This window comes from Misgurnus anguillicaudatus, chromosome 25 (assembly GCF_027580225.2).
Source record: "Misgurnus anguillicaudatus chromosome 25, ASM2758022v2, whole genome shotgun sequence".
Classification (NCBI taxonomy): Eukaryota; Metazoa; Chordata; class Actinopteri; order Cypriniformes; family Cobitidae; genus Misgurnus; species Misgurnus anguillicaudatus.
This window is the reverse complement of record NC_073361.2, coordinates 31,342,689-31,359,128: the sequence shown is the minus strand read 5'-3', so window position 1 is coordinate 31,359,128 and position 16,440 is coordinate 31,342,689. Positions and strand designations below refer to the sequence as shown.

At 34.9% G+C, this 16,440-nt stretch overlaps 3 protein-coding genes across 4 annotated transcripts in view; 1 reads left to right on the top strand and 2 right to left on the bottom strand.

Moving 5' to 3' along the window:
* The window catches only part of LOC129425815 (immunoglobulin kappa light chain-like), a 688,217-nt gene that overhangs the window by 273,345 nt on the left and 398,432 nt on the right, over window positions 1-16,440 (top strand). The gene's annotated exons all lie outside the window — the stretch shown is intronic.
* Window positions 506-4,960, bottom strand: mss51 (MSS51 mitochondrial translational activator). The gene is made up of 6 exons (XM_073864305.1): window positions 4,731-4,960; window positions 2,770-2,904; window positions 2,452-2,574; window positions 1,807-2,372; window positions 1,635-1,725; window positions 506-1,502 (listed from the first exon to the last, which is right to left on the bottom strand). The coding sequence occupies exons 1-6, from the start codon at window positions 4,943-4,945 to the stop codon at window positions 1,304-1,306; spliced, it is 1,329 nt and encodes a 442-aa protein (XP_073720406.1). The 5' UTR covers window positions 4,946-4,960; the 3' UTR covers window positions 506-1,303.
* Window positions 6,749-15,606, bottom strand: LOC129425445 (putative protein MSS51 homolog, mitochondrial). 2 transcript variants are annotated; one of them, XM_055181406.2, is made up of 7 exons: window positions 15,470-15,606; window positions 14,253-14,428; window positions 14,032-14,178; window positions 10,371-10,495; window positions 9,736-10,299; window positions 7,246-7,333; window positions 6,749-7,145 (listed from the first exon to the last, which is right to left on the bottom strand). In XM_055181406.2, the coding sequence occupies exons 2-7, from the start codon at window positions 14,408-14,410 to the stop codon at window positions 6,953-6,955; spliced, it is 1,275 nt and encodes a 424-aa protein (XP_055037381.2). In that variant the 5' UTR covers window positions 14,411-14,428; window positions 15,470-15,606; the 3' UTR covers window positions 6,749-6,952. The 2 variants fall into 2 exon arrangements, with proteins under 2 accessions (XP_055037381.2, XP_055037380.2); XM_055181405.2 differs by having other exon boundaries at window positions 7,240-7,333; window positions 15,470-15,603.

Genomic DNA, 16,440 nt, shown 5'->3' with positions numbered 1-16,440 from the left:
ATACAAAAAATATAGAATTTAAGTGATTTTGTGCCTAAAACAAGCAAAAACATTTTTTGAAACACTTAAATCAAGGAACATTTAAGAAAAAGTTTCTTACCCCATTGGCCGATTATTTTATTTTTATTTATTTTTTTTGCTTCACTGTAAAAAATACTTTGCTGCCTTAAAATTTTTTGTTGAATCAACTCGGATTTACAAGTCATTTCAACTTTCTATTATTTATCTTGACTAGAGATGAGTTGTTATAACTACAAGTGAGTTGTTATAATTTATAAGATTAAGTTGACTTTTCTCAACTATATTTTATAAGTTATGACAACTCATCTCTGTTGACATGACTTGAAAATCTGAGTTGATTCAACAAAAAACTTTAAGGCAGCAAAGTATTTTTTACAGTGTTATTTTAAGCACAAATTCACTTAAATTGTATATTTGTGTCTAAAAGTTTATTTATTTTCCTATAGGTGATTTTGCTTATCAAGAAAATACACCTTGATTTAAGAATTTTTAGATATTTTTACTGAAAACAAGACAACAATACTAAGCAAGACAGTAATTTTTCCAGTGTACGCTATAGCAAGCTGTCATTCAATAGATCTAAAGATCACAAAAAAAAAAAACATTTGACTGCTTTGAATGTAGTTGTGGCACTCAGTCAAGATGATGAAAACTTTTTGATTTCATCCAGTGAGAAATAATTCACAAAGAGCTTTTTTAACTACAGATGAATTAAAAATTCTGTTAAAAATTCAGAAACCACGTCTCAATGTGACACACATGCTGTGACTTAAAAGCAGTGGGGGGATTTTTTGTGTTAAAAATGCATCAATGTTCTACTTTCATCTGATGCAAATTTTATTTTAATTCATTTCCGAATCTCTCTCTTCTTTATTGTGTAAATCGGGTCTAAGTTAGCAGTTACCCTCCTGTGTTTTAGTCAAACCTACAAAGGAAATAATAAGCCATATTGTAAATACTGTCTCTGCTAAAGTATGTAATAATTGTAGCATCTTTTGCATGAGTTTGCATCTTTTGAACATTTTTTCTAATGCCCTCATCACATTTGCATGATTTTACATAAATGAAACACTAAAGCATTTATGTATAGTTATCCCCAGGGAACACGCATACTGATATATAATGTGTCATTTTGAATAAACGTGTCTGCCAAAGGCATCCAGTAAATATTAGTCTACAAAAAGGCAGATGAAGAAAATCAAAAATATATTTCAATAAAAAATGCACTCCACATATTTTCTTGGAGATAATGTTCGTTTAAAACAACCGGGTTCCTATCCAATCACTTCTGTTCCTCTTCATCTTGTATCTCCAGCAGGCCGTGGAAGGAGATGTAGTAAGCGTTGGCATAACTGAGCGGTTTGTTTGGACTTTTGGGCTGTTGATCAGGTTTTAAAGAGGTGAAAGGGTTTGAACCCGTGTCCTTAACATGCATCTCCAACTCCAAAAACATCTGCAGATAAGACTGTCGCTCCGCATCACTGAAAAACATAAGAGAGATATATGCATAAAAAGGGATATCAAATGATTAATCTGTTGTCTTGTAATTTAAAGTTAGTAAACTGCAATAGTTCTCAGTTCATCTGTGTGTCGTGTGTGAATGTGTAACATACTCGATCATGGTGAACAATGTTGGGATGTTGTAATCTCGTAGCAGCAGAAGTGTCGGCAACCAATCCTCACTCACTTTTTGCCCCTGAAACCCTGTAAATGAAGACAAATACATCTGATATAATTTAGAAGTTTCATATGTTCAGCTATGAATGTTTTGTTGTTTGTTTGTACCTGGGTGAAATCCAACCACTAGATCTGGTTTAGCAGCTTCACCTTTCTCAACAACCTCCTCCCAAAACTGGTGGTAAAGGCCTTTGTATGCACTGATGTAAACTCTCCCCCGGGGTCCGAAAGCCCTCAGCGGGGGTCTCATGATGGGCCCTTGCACCACCTCTGGCCCCACCATCACCACCTCCAGTCCTTGATGCCCCGGGAACATACGGCTGAGCTCATCCATATCTGTGGTTCTGGCTCCAAGGGTCTCGCTCTCACCGGCTCCCACCACGTGAACCGTCAGAGGACCAGAGTACGGATCCAAGTGAAACATCTTCAGTCCTATACCGATCGTAAGCGGTCGAGAGAGAAACTCGCTGCATACCCGCCACACAGATTCGTGAAGCTCCGCCTCCTCCGGTCGTGGTCGGCAGGCATTGGTCCAGAGGTCTGTCATGTTTTTACCAGACAGGATGGGCTCCAGATGCGATTTCACATCTCCTTGCATAGCGAGCCAATCATCCCAACATCTGATGTCTTTAGCCGGACGAGACCACACCTCCGTAGGGAAAGGAAGGTCTCCTATTGGATATTACATATTTATAAATCACAGCCCCCCTAAATTCACATCTTAACAGATGAAGAAGTAAAGGAAGGTCTCCTTTATAAATGAGCCACTCGACGTGTCTGTCTACTGCAGCCATACGCAGTTTGTTACAGTAAAGTTTATGTTGAGTCCAGTCTTTCTTCTGACACTCTTTACTGCAGTAATACACATTAAGACAGCTGGGAAAAAGAGAGAGAGAGATAGAGAGAGATGTTTAAGAACTTTGGTGAAAAATCATCTGATATTATAAAGTAACACACTTTTAAATTTAAATGAATCTGTGTTTCTTTTCTTGCAGAAATCTTTCATATGAAGGCAAGTAAATAATGAATCAATACATTCAAACACGTTGACTTCATCGTGACCTCTCTTACCGAGCGCATCGCTTCAGTGTGCCCGTGATCTGTGATGGTAGATTTTCACAATGTGCACAAATCTTATACGACTCCTCCATTTTTTCAAACATCTCCTTTAGAGATCGGAATGTAAGAGGTTTTTTGTCTGAAACACTAAATCAAGAGAGAGAGAGATTAAAGCATTTCACTGCAAAAAAAGACTTTCTTACTTAGTATTTTTGTCTTATTTTCAGTAAAAATATCTAAAAAAATCTTAAATTAAGATGTATTTTCTTAATGAGCAAAATGACCTTGGAAAATAAGTCTAGTTTTTAGACAAATACAATTTAAGTAAATGTGTGCTTAAAAAAAATAAAAAATAAATCTGCCAATGGAGTAAGAAAAATGTTCTTGAAATAAGCTTACTTTTTTTCATAAACACTTAATTCAAGGAAATTGTTAGATTTTTTGCTTCTTTTAAGCACAAATTCACTTAATTTTTTGTCTAAAAACTAGACATATTTTCTTAGATCATTTTTCTCATCAAGAAAATGCATCTTAATTCAAGAATTCTTAGATATTTTCACTGACAACAAGACAAAAATACTAAGAAAGTCACTTTTTGCAGGGTTCAGATTTATAAAATTTTTTACTAATAAACTACCACACCAATATTTGTATATAGACAGTTTCAGCAGCAACAACAGAGCCAAACGAACGGCTTTTGTGGACAAAATACAACTATTGGTAGACTTCCACATCGAATCAATAGCAACCGTCCAGTCCTTTTACAGTAGTTTATTTTTAATAACAAGCACATCCAACAAGTAAATTATCTTCATATCTGTAGTACAAAGAAATGTATATAATTTTAAGTTTGGAACAACTTGAAAATGATGACAAAACTGGTAAACTATCTCTTTAACCTGAGTAATAAAAAATAAAGATTCACACACATTAAAGGGGTCATAGCATCAAAATCTGACTTTTTCCATGTTAAAGTGTTATAATTGGGTTCCCAGTGCCTCTATCAACCCAGAACAGTGGTTCTCAAACTTTTTCAACGTGCGACCTCCAGTGTGTACGGAGCTTTCCTTCGCGGCCCCCCTAAAGGAAAAGTAATGACAAATGTGTTCTAAAACGCAACATTTTAATTAAACAAAACATTAAATTATACATAGTAGTACTGTTGTTTAGTAGCCTTACTTTTTTTTAGGTTTAATTACACAAAAGGTATGATGAATTAATTTATTTCATAAAACTGGGGCCCCCCTGGCACCATCTTGCGGCCCCCCTGGGGGGTTTGAGAACCACTGACCTAGAAAATGTGAAATAAAAATCAACCCAATAACTTGAAAAATGCTCCCCTTGTGATGTCAGAAGAGGATAATACCGCCCCCTAATGTGCACCGTCCAACCATGTGGCACCGCCATCCAGTGCAGAGATCAGCCCATTTGCATTTAAAAAGACACACCCAAAACGGCACATCTTTGCTCACACCCACAAAGTGGCAATTGTAACATGCCACAATAATCTATCTATACTTTGTGCTAAAACCTCACATATGGACACCAAAGATTTATTTGACAAGTCTTGTGAAATGTCCCCTTTAAGATGATTGATTTTGCATGATTCATCCAGTAATATAATGTGTCTTGTATTTGATGTTCAGAGTAAATGCCTGAGGGTTGAATGAATGAATGAATGAACAGAGATTTAACAGACTGCAGTGACAGCTGCTGGGTTATTTTTATCATCTGTCCTCACAGACACATTCAGCATAGTCACATTTACGAGTTTATAAACTATAACAATCACTGAAACACATTTGAATCGCCCATCCAAAATAAAAATAAAAAATGAACGAAAACTTCTACAGTTAAACTTTATACAAATGTCATACAACAAAACACATTTAAAAAGTGGACCCCGTGATATCTGATACAGTAAAATCTCTTGCAATCTTAAAACCCGTGTTCATGCATTTCTGTTCTCTTACCCGTTCGTTTCTGCCATTATTTTTGTTGACTGTAAACAGATATGAGCTCTTAAATGAAGTTTTGTCCGTCTGTATGTTTCGGGTGAGAGACTCTCGGGTGTTTTATAGCCGCGCGCAGCTGTGCGGGTGTTTTCTCGAGGCTTCGCTGAACCTTCCGGAGAAAACATTAACAGATAGAAGACAATTTTCATATAGGACAGAAAAAACACGCACATATTGATGTCGACATTTTTCCAAAAATGTTTTTATTACAATTTAAAATCTAAGCTTGAGTTTTAATAAATTAACCATAGTTTTTAAAAAAATATCCCCACATGGTTAATTTTCGTAAGGGAAATACAATGTAGCTTCTATCAAAATTAATTACATCCCCTAACTATTAATATAATAATTATATACTTATCAGGCTATATATTTTTTCAATGTTTATTTATTAATAACGTCTTTTATATTAAATGAAGAGAATACAATCTAGGACTATAGCAAATAAGTCATATTTACAGTAGTTGAATTATGATCGTACAAAACATGCACACAAAACAAAAATTTGACATAAACATACTGACTAAAATTTAAGCGAAAATGACTTCGATCAGGAAAACATAATACATATTTTATTATTTCATTCATGAGTGAAACACAACTACTGAATAATTTTACCACAAGGTGGCGATGTTTGGTAACTCATTTTGGATATAAAAAATAAACCTATATATAATTAATTCAAATGTAAACTATTTTATTAATATATTCTATTATAAATAAAAGAATATTATTTTATCAACTCAATTAAAAAATGTAAAGGGGTAATTTCAGGAGATTTTAAAAAAAAGTAAAATATGTCTTAGGTGTCCCCAGAGTATGTTTATGACGTTTTATCTGAAAATACCCCACATATAATTCATTATAGCATGTTAAAATTGCCACTTTATAGGTGCAAGCAAAAATGGGCAGTTTTTGGGTGTGTCCTTTAAAATGCAAATGAGGTGATGAAATGCAAACACTGATGACCATAATGGTGCTTTGTTGTAATAATTTTTTCTCTGCATTAAATGGCAATGCCGTTGTTGGATAGTGCAGATTAAGAGGCAGGATTATAGTAATTAAAGTCGCTATCTATGTTACAAAACAGGCGAAATCTGAATGACCTATTTTTTGCGTGCTTGCAGAGAATGGTTTACCAAAACTAAGTTACTAGGATGATCTTATTTCACATTTTCTAGGTTGCTAGGAGCACTAGTGACCCAACTATAGCACTTAAACATGGAAAAAGTCAGATTTTCATGATATAACCCCTTTAAATAGTAGGCCTAACTCTTTCAAAAAAAGGAAATTTTATGACTCATCCTGCAATATAAGCATATCTGTCCAGTCAAATGCTCCCTAAAATGAAAACATGTTTATTAATTCACTCCATGACTGGGTCAGATATGGACATTTTCTGTGTTAATATAAACCAACGCTTGTGTTTGTCCATATTTTATCCAACCATGGCTTGAAACAACCCAGCAGTAGGGTCAACCATAAGTTATAAACTAGCAAGGGTGCACTTGGTCACCTGCAATAACCATTGCTCAAAAACGCTCCCTTTATGTCCACAATCTAACCTCAATGTGACTATTTGCAGAGACACAACAGATTATGACAGTATGTGTGGCGATAGATCACTGAAGTTTGAACTATAGTGATGACCAAGAGAAAAACAAAAGCTCAGAGGGGCTTTTTGGACATCAGGGCCTTGATTTAAGCAGTGACAACTGAAGCCTACAAGTTTCAACTGGAAACATGAATACAGGACAGATAACTGCAGTAAAATTACATCCATATAAATTACAGGACTAATTGTTGGTTTCATTCTTATTAACTAATTGATGCATATCTAAACAGTACAGCCTTTGCAGTGGTGGCCCCAAAACTTTGAAATATTTGCCTTTGTATTTTAGGCCGGCACAAACACTTTCTATTTTTCAATTTCATTTAAAAATATATTTGTACAGCATGGCATAAAATTCAGTATGTGTATTTGAAATATCTATTATTTATTTTGATTTGTTATATGCTCTTTGATTTTTATTCTGTATGTACAGCACTTTTTGTAAACACTTGCTGTTTTTAAAAAAGTGCTTTATAATTAAACTTTTAACTTGCAGAGAGTTTATATTCAGATAAAAATGATTCAGATTTATATGAAGGTTCCAGTGGCTTTAGGTAAGATAGTGAAATTAATCTTCCTCCGGTTGTGTCTCCAGCAGACCATGAAAATAAATATAGAAGGCATTGCAGTAACTGGCTTGTTTGTTGGGGCTGGACTGGACCTGCTCAGGTTTCTGGGAGCTGAAGGGATTCGGGCCGCTGTCTTTAATATTCATTTCTAATTCGATCAGAATCTGAAGAGAATACTGAAGCTCTTCATTACTGCAGGAGAAGAAGACAGAAAGACAAATGTGTTCATTGATTTACACTAAATATGTATATGTAATGCTTTTGTAATATGATTGTAATACGTTACTTGTACATGGTGAACATGGAGGGGATGTTGTAATCTCTCAGTAACAGTAATGTGGGCAACCAGCCTTCACCCAAACCCTGAGATGCATGAAACCCTGCGTGAGATGAGAGACAACAAACATTAAAGCAGAGATGAAAGGACTGACCGCACGACAGGTGCAAGGACATTCAACCCATAGACACTTCAGCTGGATTATGTCGGCCTTTGTTTGTTTGTGATAAATGTATGAAAGCATGTAGTATAACAGATTAGTTGTGTGCTGGTGATCAATGTGTAGACACTGGTTTATGTTTCTGAGGGTCAGCAACAACTGTACGAAGAGAAACAATACCCTCCTGACCACAGGTATGATTTAGCACATTGTGTCTATACATTGATGAAAATCTTGCTTATGCAGACTCCAAAATTACCAACATCAAACAATGGTGCAACAGATATAAGCAAATGACCAGCAGTCATGGCAGAGATTTAATAGGTGGCTTGAGGTGGAGACACATTTAATATTTTTAAATCACAGATGCAGAAAATCCCACTTTGTATAGATTTGTATAGACTCTGTCCCACCTTGAAATCCATTTCATGAACTCAGTCCCACCAAGCCTGAGTTGTCAAATGAAAACATTCATGATACAGCAATTAAAAACTCTTACTTATGGTGGGGTGGAAAGCCCTTTAATGTGTTTGCAGTGTTACTGTGCATATGTATTTACATGTATACATGTATGTTTTGTGCTGTATACTTATGTTTGATGATGTCTTTATGCTTTACTTTATTGTATTGTTTATCTAGAGCTTGGAAAATATGCTTTATAAATAGAAATTATGTATTAATATTATCATAATAATATCAGCATTATTACTATTTAGTAGTGATTATTATTATTATTATTATTTATTTGTGATTATTATTATTTATTTGTGATTATTATTATTTATTTGTGATTATCACACTGAAAAAAATGATTCATTGAATTTAATCAATTTTTTTAAGGTAAGTGGTTGGAATCAATTTATTTAAGCTACATTTAAACAAAAAAGATTAGTAATGTAAAATAAAATATACAAATTTTGTTTGAATGTAGCTTAAATAAATTGATTGCAACCCCTTACCTTAAAAAAATTGATTAAATTCAATGAATCATTTTTTTCAGTGCATTATTATTTTTATTATCATCATCTTTATTATTATTATTTATGTGTGATTATAATAATAATAACAATTATTATTATTAATCATAATATTAATATTATATATTATAGTAGTAGTAGTAGTAGTAGTAGTAGTAGTAGTAGTAGTAGTAGTATTACTATTATTATTAGACTGTAAAAAAATATTTCCTGCCTTTTTTTTGTTGAATCCACTCAGATTTACAAGTGATTTCAACTTACTATTATTTACTTGACTGAGATGTGTTGCTACAACTTATAATATTAAGTTGACTTTTTTCAACTATATTTTATAAGTTAGAACAACTCATCTGTAGTTACAACTCATCTCAAGTCAAGATAAATAATAAGTTGAAATGACTTGTAAATCTGAGTTGATTCAACAAAAAAATTAAGGCAGCAACACATTTTTTACAGTGTAGAATTATTATTTATTAGTGATTATTTATTATTATTTTTTATTATTAATAATTATTGTATTAGTTATTTTTTGTATTATTTATTTCTGTATTATTTATTTTTTATGTATTATTTATTTGTTGTTGTTTTTATGGCAATTTACTAACTTCAGATAAGAAGCCATACTTTGCACAATTAAATTAAATTAATATATTTAAATGAATATACACTAGTCAACATTGAAAGTGGATCAAAACTTTTATAGAAATTTTAACAATATCCGTTCTTGTCTTAGGAGATCTTTGATGAACTTTTGATCTACTTCAAATGTTGAATAGTGTATTTTAAGTGATTTAATTGATGAATTGATGGCAAACAGTACATACTGCAGTTGTTAGAAGACGAGCAACATTGACCCAGTTTATACTAAGCACTCGGTATATAAATAAAAGTCATTTAGTAAATGTGCATGTGTGTGTTTATGGATATACAGTACTGTATACTGATATATACAGTATGTGTATGTATACTGTATATGTCTGAAACTCTCAGCTGTTACTATAAATAATTGCAAGTTAAAGACGGACAGATGAAGCATCAGGGACCAGCAGACAGAAACAGCATCAGTCTCAATCTATAGATGGAAACTACACTTATACACCCATACTCGAGTTTGAAGAGTTAACCATGTGTGAATGAAAACTGTGAAAACCTGAAGACTTAACAGAAACAAAATCTCCTTAACACCTACAACTGCATCTAATCTCACACCTAATAAATAATAGGTTATTTTCAACCAGCGTTGGGTCAAGGGATGAACTTAACCCGCTGGGTTGTAATTTAACCTATGCTGGTTTGTTTTAACCCATTGTTGGTTAAATCTAAACATGTTCTGAGTTCAGCTATGAATGTTTTGTTGTTTGTTTGTACCTGGGTGAAATCCAACCACTAGATCTGGTCTAGCAGCTTCACCTTTCTCAACAACCTCCTCCCAAAACTGGTGATACAGGCCTTTGTATGCACTGATGTACACTTTTCCCCGGGGTCCGAAAGCTCTCAGCGGGGGTCTCATGATGGGACCCCGCACCACCTCTGGCCCCACCATCACCACCTCCAGTCCCTGATGTCCCGGGAACATACGGCTGAGCTCATCCATATCTGTGGTTCTGGCTCCAAGGGTCTCGTTATGACCGGCACCAACAAGATGTACGGTCAGTGGGCGAGAGTACGGGTCCAGACGGGACACCCGAATCCCAAGGCCCACGGTCAGTGACCGAGAGAAAAGTTCACTACACACCCGCCACACAGACTCGCGAAGCTCCGCCTCCTCCGGTCGTGGTCGGCAGGCATTGGTCCAGAGATCGGTCATGTTTTTACCAGACAGAATGGGGTCCAGACGTGATGTCAGATCTCCGTGCATAGAGAGCCAATCATCCCAACATCTGATGTCTTTAGCCGGACGAGACCACACCTCCGTAGAGAAAGGAAGATCTCCTATTGGAGTAAAGGAACATATTAACATTCCTTAAAGTCTCCAAACTGACAGGTTATGATGTTCGTCTCACCTGTGTGAACAAGCCATTCAACCAGTCTGTCCATCGAGACCTTACGAAGCATTTTACAGAATTTCTTATGCAATGCCCAATCTTTTCTCTGACACTCTTTACTGCAGTAATACACATTCAGACACCTGTGAGATCAGATGAACGCAGAAGAATTTAAATCACAGTTATAAGAAGAAGCAGTGGATATATAATACAAAATGACTTTAAGAGTTCAGCTCCCCACAGACAGATGAAAAGGTCAAAGCCATTTTTAGATCCTGCCCTCATCATTTTAGTACTTTAAGGTTTTATTGTGGTGGCAGCATCATGTGGTGTGTGTCTGACCCGCTCATAAACCTTTCCTCTTTGTATGGAGTTAAAAAATCTGCTCGGGTTTAAGAGAACAGCTGGGAACAGAACCAACTATGATGCAATGCCAAGAGTCTCAGTCATATGAATGTCACTATAAACCAGAACTTTCATTATAGCAAAAAGTGGTCAAAATATGTGCCTCAGCTGTCACTGGGACAGTAACCTTTAACCCCTGAAAAGGCGCAGCCCTTTTTTGAGTGTGTGGGGGGATGAAAAGGTGATGTACACTCTCAAATTTTTTTGCCGTACAATCTTAGTCTTGGTTAGAAAAAAGATGCCTTAAGGTTTTGGAGGTCTCTGGAGGTGAAAATATAAAATAAAAAAATTGTTACAGTTATTGTAATAAATTAAAATAATGCAATAAAGTATATATTTTATACTTAAAATGAGGTTTGTGTTACACTTTTAGTGGTTTAACCAACAACAGCCACTAGGTGTCAATGTTTGCTGCATACTCTTGTCACTAATTAATAAATAACAGTCACTGCATTATTATTACTGCTGAAAGGTTTTGACCTTTCCAATGATATATAGTTTGTCGTGATAGATTCACATGCAAAATATTGAATTAAACTCAGGACTCCCACTCACGGGACAGCGCCAGTTAAGGGTTAAAAAGTCCTAATATGTACCATTAGGTTAGCCTGGGTGCCAGCTGATCTTAGCCCCGCCCACCACGATTTGAAAAACGGGGAAGATCTGACTAGAATTGAGTATGACAACGTCAGGCTACCATTAGGTATGAATATGTATACATTTGGTAGCAATGTGTACCTTTGAGATAGTATGAAGTCTTTAGGTACAAAACTGTACTTTTGGAAAGGGTTATGGCCCAGGGTAAGGTACGTATTTGCAGTGCAGATCTCATTTGACCATTATCGGTTAAATGAGAATAATCTGTCACTGGTGATGATGGGAGATATACAGAAAATCAATGATTTTTTTCATCTGTCTGTTTTAAAAGAGTTTGACTGAAAAATTCCCAGCTGACCTCCAGCATTATTTAACACTTGCTTAATACCATGCTATATTTAGATATACTTTGTGCCAAACACAGAAGAGATGACAGATCTAAAGAGCATCACACAAACCAAGTGTATTTAACTCAAGTCTTATGTTGCTACGATATTATCGGTTGTAATCGTTTAGCACTGCTATATGATTTTTAGATTCTACTGAAATAACATGGTAGATGAATATGGCAATCATTTACAGTTTAACATCTAATATTATTAGAAGAATCATTTTTTTCATACTTTTAAATAATCTAAAAAAAACATTTGTTTAATGGTTTTATAGTCTAAAGGAGGAGCTTTTAAACTTTATGATGGCAACGACCCTCAAATATAATGAACCTCACGTGAGAGACCCCCATCCTAAAATATATATCCATTTATTTTTGTATAAAAACATTTCAACTTTATTAGATAAGTAGTCATTTTGATATTATAAAGACAGATTATTTTTTTACAAATAATTGGCTTTATAGAAGATTTTTTCAGTTTTGCTTTGTCTTTTATTCTCTGAAATGTTCTGCCCTTTATGCTGCATACACACCAAACACGAAGAATCGCTTCATTGCTCTAGATTACTTGCAGGATGTAACTTGAATATTTTCAACTTGTAGGAAGATGCATTTGAGGCGAATAGCCTGTGTTTTCATGGCAATTCAATCCACAATTGTGCAATTTACATTGTACTGCATGAGTTTGCGTCTATTCTTATCTTTGAATTTGCGTTTGGTGTGTACTACATGTTATGCTGTGTACACACCAAACACAAAACATTGTGTTTCTCGCTCTACATTACTCATGGGGTTTAACATTGTGAAATGTGAATTTTTCGCATGTGTTGAATATTTTCAAATTGCGCAAAGACGCGTTTGAGGCGAATAGCGTGTGATTCGCGGCAATCGCAATGTCCATTTTGCGTCATTTGTATCACCCTGCGCGAGTTCACATCTATTTGCGTCTTTGCATTGACTTTTTATGTAATCTACTTGCGCAAATCGCTGAATTTGCGTTTGGTGTGTTCTTTCTGTTATGTACACACCAAATGTGCGGCATCGCTTTCCTCGCTCTAAATTACTTGCAGGAATTTAATATTTTCAACTTGTAAACACCCGAATCGCCCTGCGTTGTTCGCATCTATTTGTGTCTTTGCATTGACTTTGTATTTAATCTATTATTCGCGCAAATCTGCAAATTTGCATTTAATGTCTGCTTCCCGTTATGCTGTGTACAAACCAAACGCGAAGTTTCACGTCCTCGCTTTATATTACTTGCAGGATTTAATTTTGTGTTTTCGCTTGAGTTGAATTTTTTCAATTTGCGTGAAGATGCATTTGAGGTGAATACCTTATTTGCATCATTTGCATCGCCATGCACAAGTTTGCCTCTACTCTACCTACTTGTGTATTTAACATTGTGACCTGTTTGAGGCGAATAAAGCACATTTTTGCCGCAATCGCACAACCCAATTTGCGCCATTCGCATTGCCCCATGCAAGTTTGCATCTATTCACTTATTTGCATTAACTTTGTATGCATTAACATACAGGTTAACATTAGAACCTTTTTGGGGTCCCCGGACCCCAGTTTGAAAACCCCTGCCCCAAATACCCGAAAACAGAAAGAGTCGTTAGGTGTGAGAGGTTTTGTTATGGAACTATGCAGCAAAAAAATGGCATTGTGACATACCTTTATTTTGAAGAGTGTAGTAAAATGATGCATGGTTAATTTTCATAAATGCTGGTGAAAACCTGTTTTTGGTTGGTGCATTATGGTACCATTAACTCCTATCCTTCAGTTAGAGGTGATAACATCGTGCATTAGCTTTGTATGATAATAAGAGGGTGTTAATACTTAAGAGGGCAACTGGAAACCAGAGCTTTATGATCTGACCATCACCCGCTGCAGGACGGACGGCACCAGCTGTGACACTAACTGTGTGTGTGTGTGTGTGTGTGTGTGTGTGTGTGTGTGTGTGTGTGTGTGTGTGTGTGTGTGGTAAATGTTAATGGCTGTGATAAGTGTGGAACAGTGTTAATAAGACAAAATTCAAACAAAGCTTTGTAATGACTCGCAATGATTCTTTAAGCATCTTATCAAATGGCTCTAGGTTAATGATTTGAACAAAACTCTAATGCAAAGTAGGCTAACTTATCCTATATAATGTGAGATGACAATGCCCTATAGTAACCAGCCAGTGGACCTATAGCAACCACGTGGCAATACGTTCAAGCCATAAATGCATACAAAACTCATCATCTTATTATCTTCTGTATGTATACATGCATGTTATATTCTCACTTGATGCAGCGTTTAAGAGCTTTGGGATCTGTCAGGTTGGATGGGAGTTTGGAGCAGCAGGCGCAGAACTTAAACGTGTCCTCCAAGTTTTGGAACATTTCTTTATAAGAGCGAAATCCAACTTTGCCCTTTCCCTCCAGAGCTGACCTGAAAAAGAGATGTAAGATCTTCAACATTTCCATGGAGGGACCCAGAGGAACACGTCTGTATGAGTTTCTCACCTGTAATCCTTGTAGTCTTTCATCTTGAGTTTGTCTAAGATGACTTTAGAAAGACCAGGAACATTACAGTCCAGAGAGTAAAACCCAAACTGATCCGAATAAACGCTGTCGGAAGTGGGAGCGAAACTTTCTGGAAGTGCCGGAACTGAATCGGCCATTCTGTCTTGAGTTTTCACCTAAATGCATACGAAGAAGAAACGTCTGATGTCTCAATGTAAAAATTCCTTGTTGCACTTACATTTTTAAGTTTAGTCAACTTGAAATTACAATTCATTTCAACTTTCTTGACGAGTACAGTGTAAAAAGTAAGTGGTTCGACTTAAAAAGTTACTTCAATTGGTAACACATAAAATAATGAAGTTTATTTAACTTACATTTTTCACCAAAAGTGAATCTACAGTGACATTTTTAAGTTGAATAAACTTAATTTATTTACATTTTACCAACCGAAGCATTTTTTTAAGTTGATCCAACTTTTCACTGTTTACAGTTTAAGGAGTTGCTAAAAGTTATCAAAATAAAGTTGAAATAAGCTAATTCAACTTACTAGTCAAGAAAGTTGAAATGAATTGTAAATTCAAGTTGATTAAACTTAAAAATTCAATTGGAAGACATTTTTTTTTCAATACCTAACTTTCAGATTTAAGGTGAAATATGAGCAGTGCATTTGTTTTGCTTATAACTATTTTATCACTTTCATGTTTTGGTCGATACATCAAGCTGCCTTCTTCCACAGACTTTAATTTCTCTACATTAAAATGTCAAAACAAACACTCCGAGTCACTTAAACATGATAAATGTGACTTCAGTGCTCAAATATTTCACATCGCAGACAAACAAACATATCAATCTTTAAACCATATAGACAAAGAAACAGACGAGATGACGAAGAAAGTTTGTTGGTTTTTGGTAACTTAAATCTTAAATGCAATTTGCCTTCTTAGTAGCTGAGAGGAAAATACTTAAAATTATTTAAATGTAAAATAAGAGTAATCATTTTTACATACACATCACTGAGGTGCCTGTGGGACCCCAAATATAAAGACATTCAATCTTAAAAGACCCACGGCAAAAAGATGTTTGACAGCTTTATCACTAAAATAATAAAACCTGAATAAACCCCCACAAACACATTACATCTATAGTTTCTATATATACTCTCACAATAACAAGTATATATAATATCAAAAATATAGGAAGAATAAAACTCTACTGACCTGACAATGAAAGTTTTTTAAAAATCCAGATCTTCTAAAGGTCTGCTTCTTCTTCACAGGACCATACAGCAGAAATAACTCCACCTCTCACATTCCCTATCTCCTTTTTTGGGATGGGAAATACGACTGACGTTTATCCAGGTTGAGTCTCTCTGGGAAAGTGTTCAAATGAACCCAAGCATGACCCCTTTAACAACCCACATCTGTCAAGAGTTTATACCACATTTATAAAAACAATTGATTATTATAAATGTAAATCATGTAATATTTCTTTGCACTGATCTCTGTATACACTGGGGATAAACAGAAAACCTTCATATTTGACCCAATAATGGGTTGAAATATCCCATAGATTAAATTACATCGCAGGGTGTCAGGTTTAGCTTTTTTCACGCAACACTGGGTTGAAAATAAACCAGACATTTTTAACATGGCACGCAATATTCTTGATTAAATAATGTGCCTGAGATACAGCAAAACTGATTTACCCAACTATGAAAGGGATAGTTCATCCCAAAATGAAAATTCAGTCATCATTTACTCACCTTCATGTTACAAACCTGAATAAATCTCTTTGTTTAACACAAAGGAAGATATTTTGAGGAATGTTTGTAACCAAACCAATCATACTGTAAAAAATGTGCCTTTGCTACTAGATTTAATGAAAATGAGTAAACGTTGAATTAAAATTAACAAAATGTGAGTAATGTCTACCAAAGTCATTCATGTAGTTTCACACAAAAACATTAAGTTCATTTCTGTCTTACAAATTTAAGTGCACTGTGAAAAATTCTTTGCTGCCTTAAAATTTTGTGTTGAATCAACTCAAATAAAATGAATTTGACATATTTCAAATATATTTTATAAGTTATAACAACTCATTTTTAGTCAAGATAAATAAGTTGAAATAACTTGTAAATCTACATTGGAGTAAAAAAATCACAAAATTATTAAATTAATTTTAAATTGAA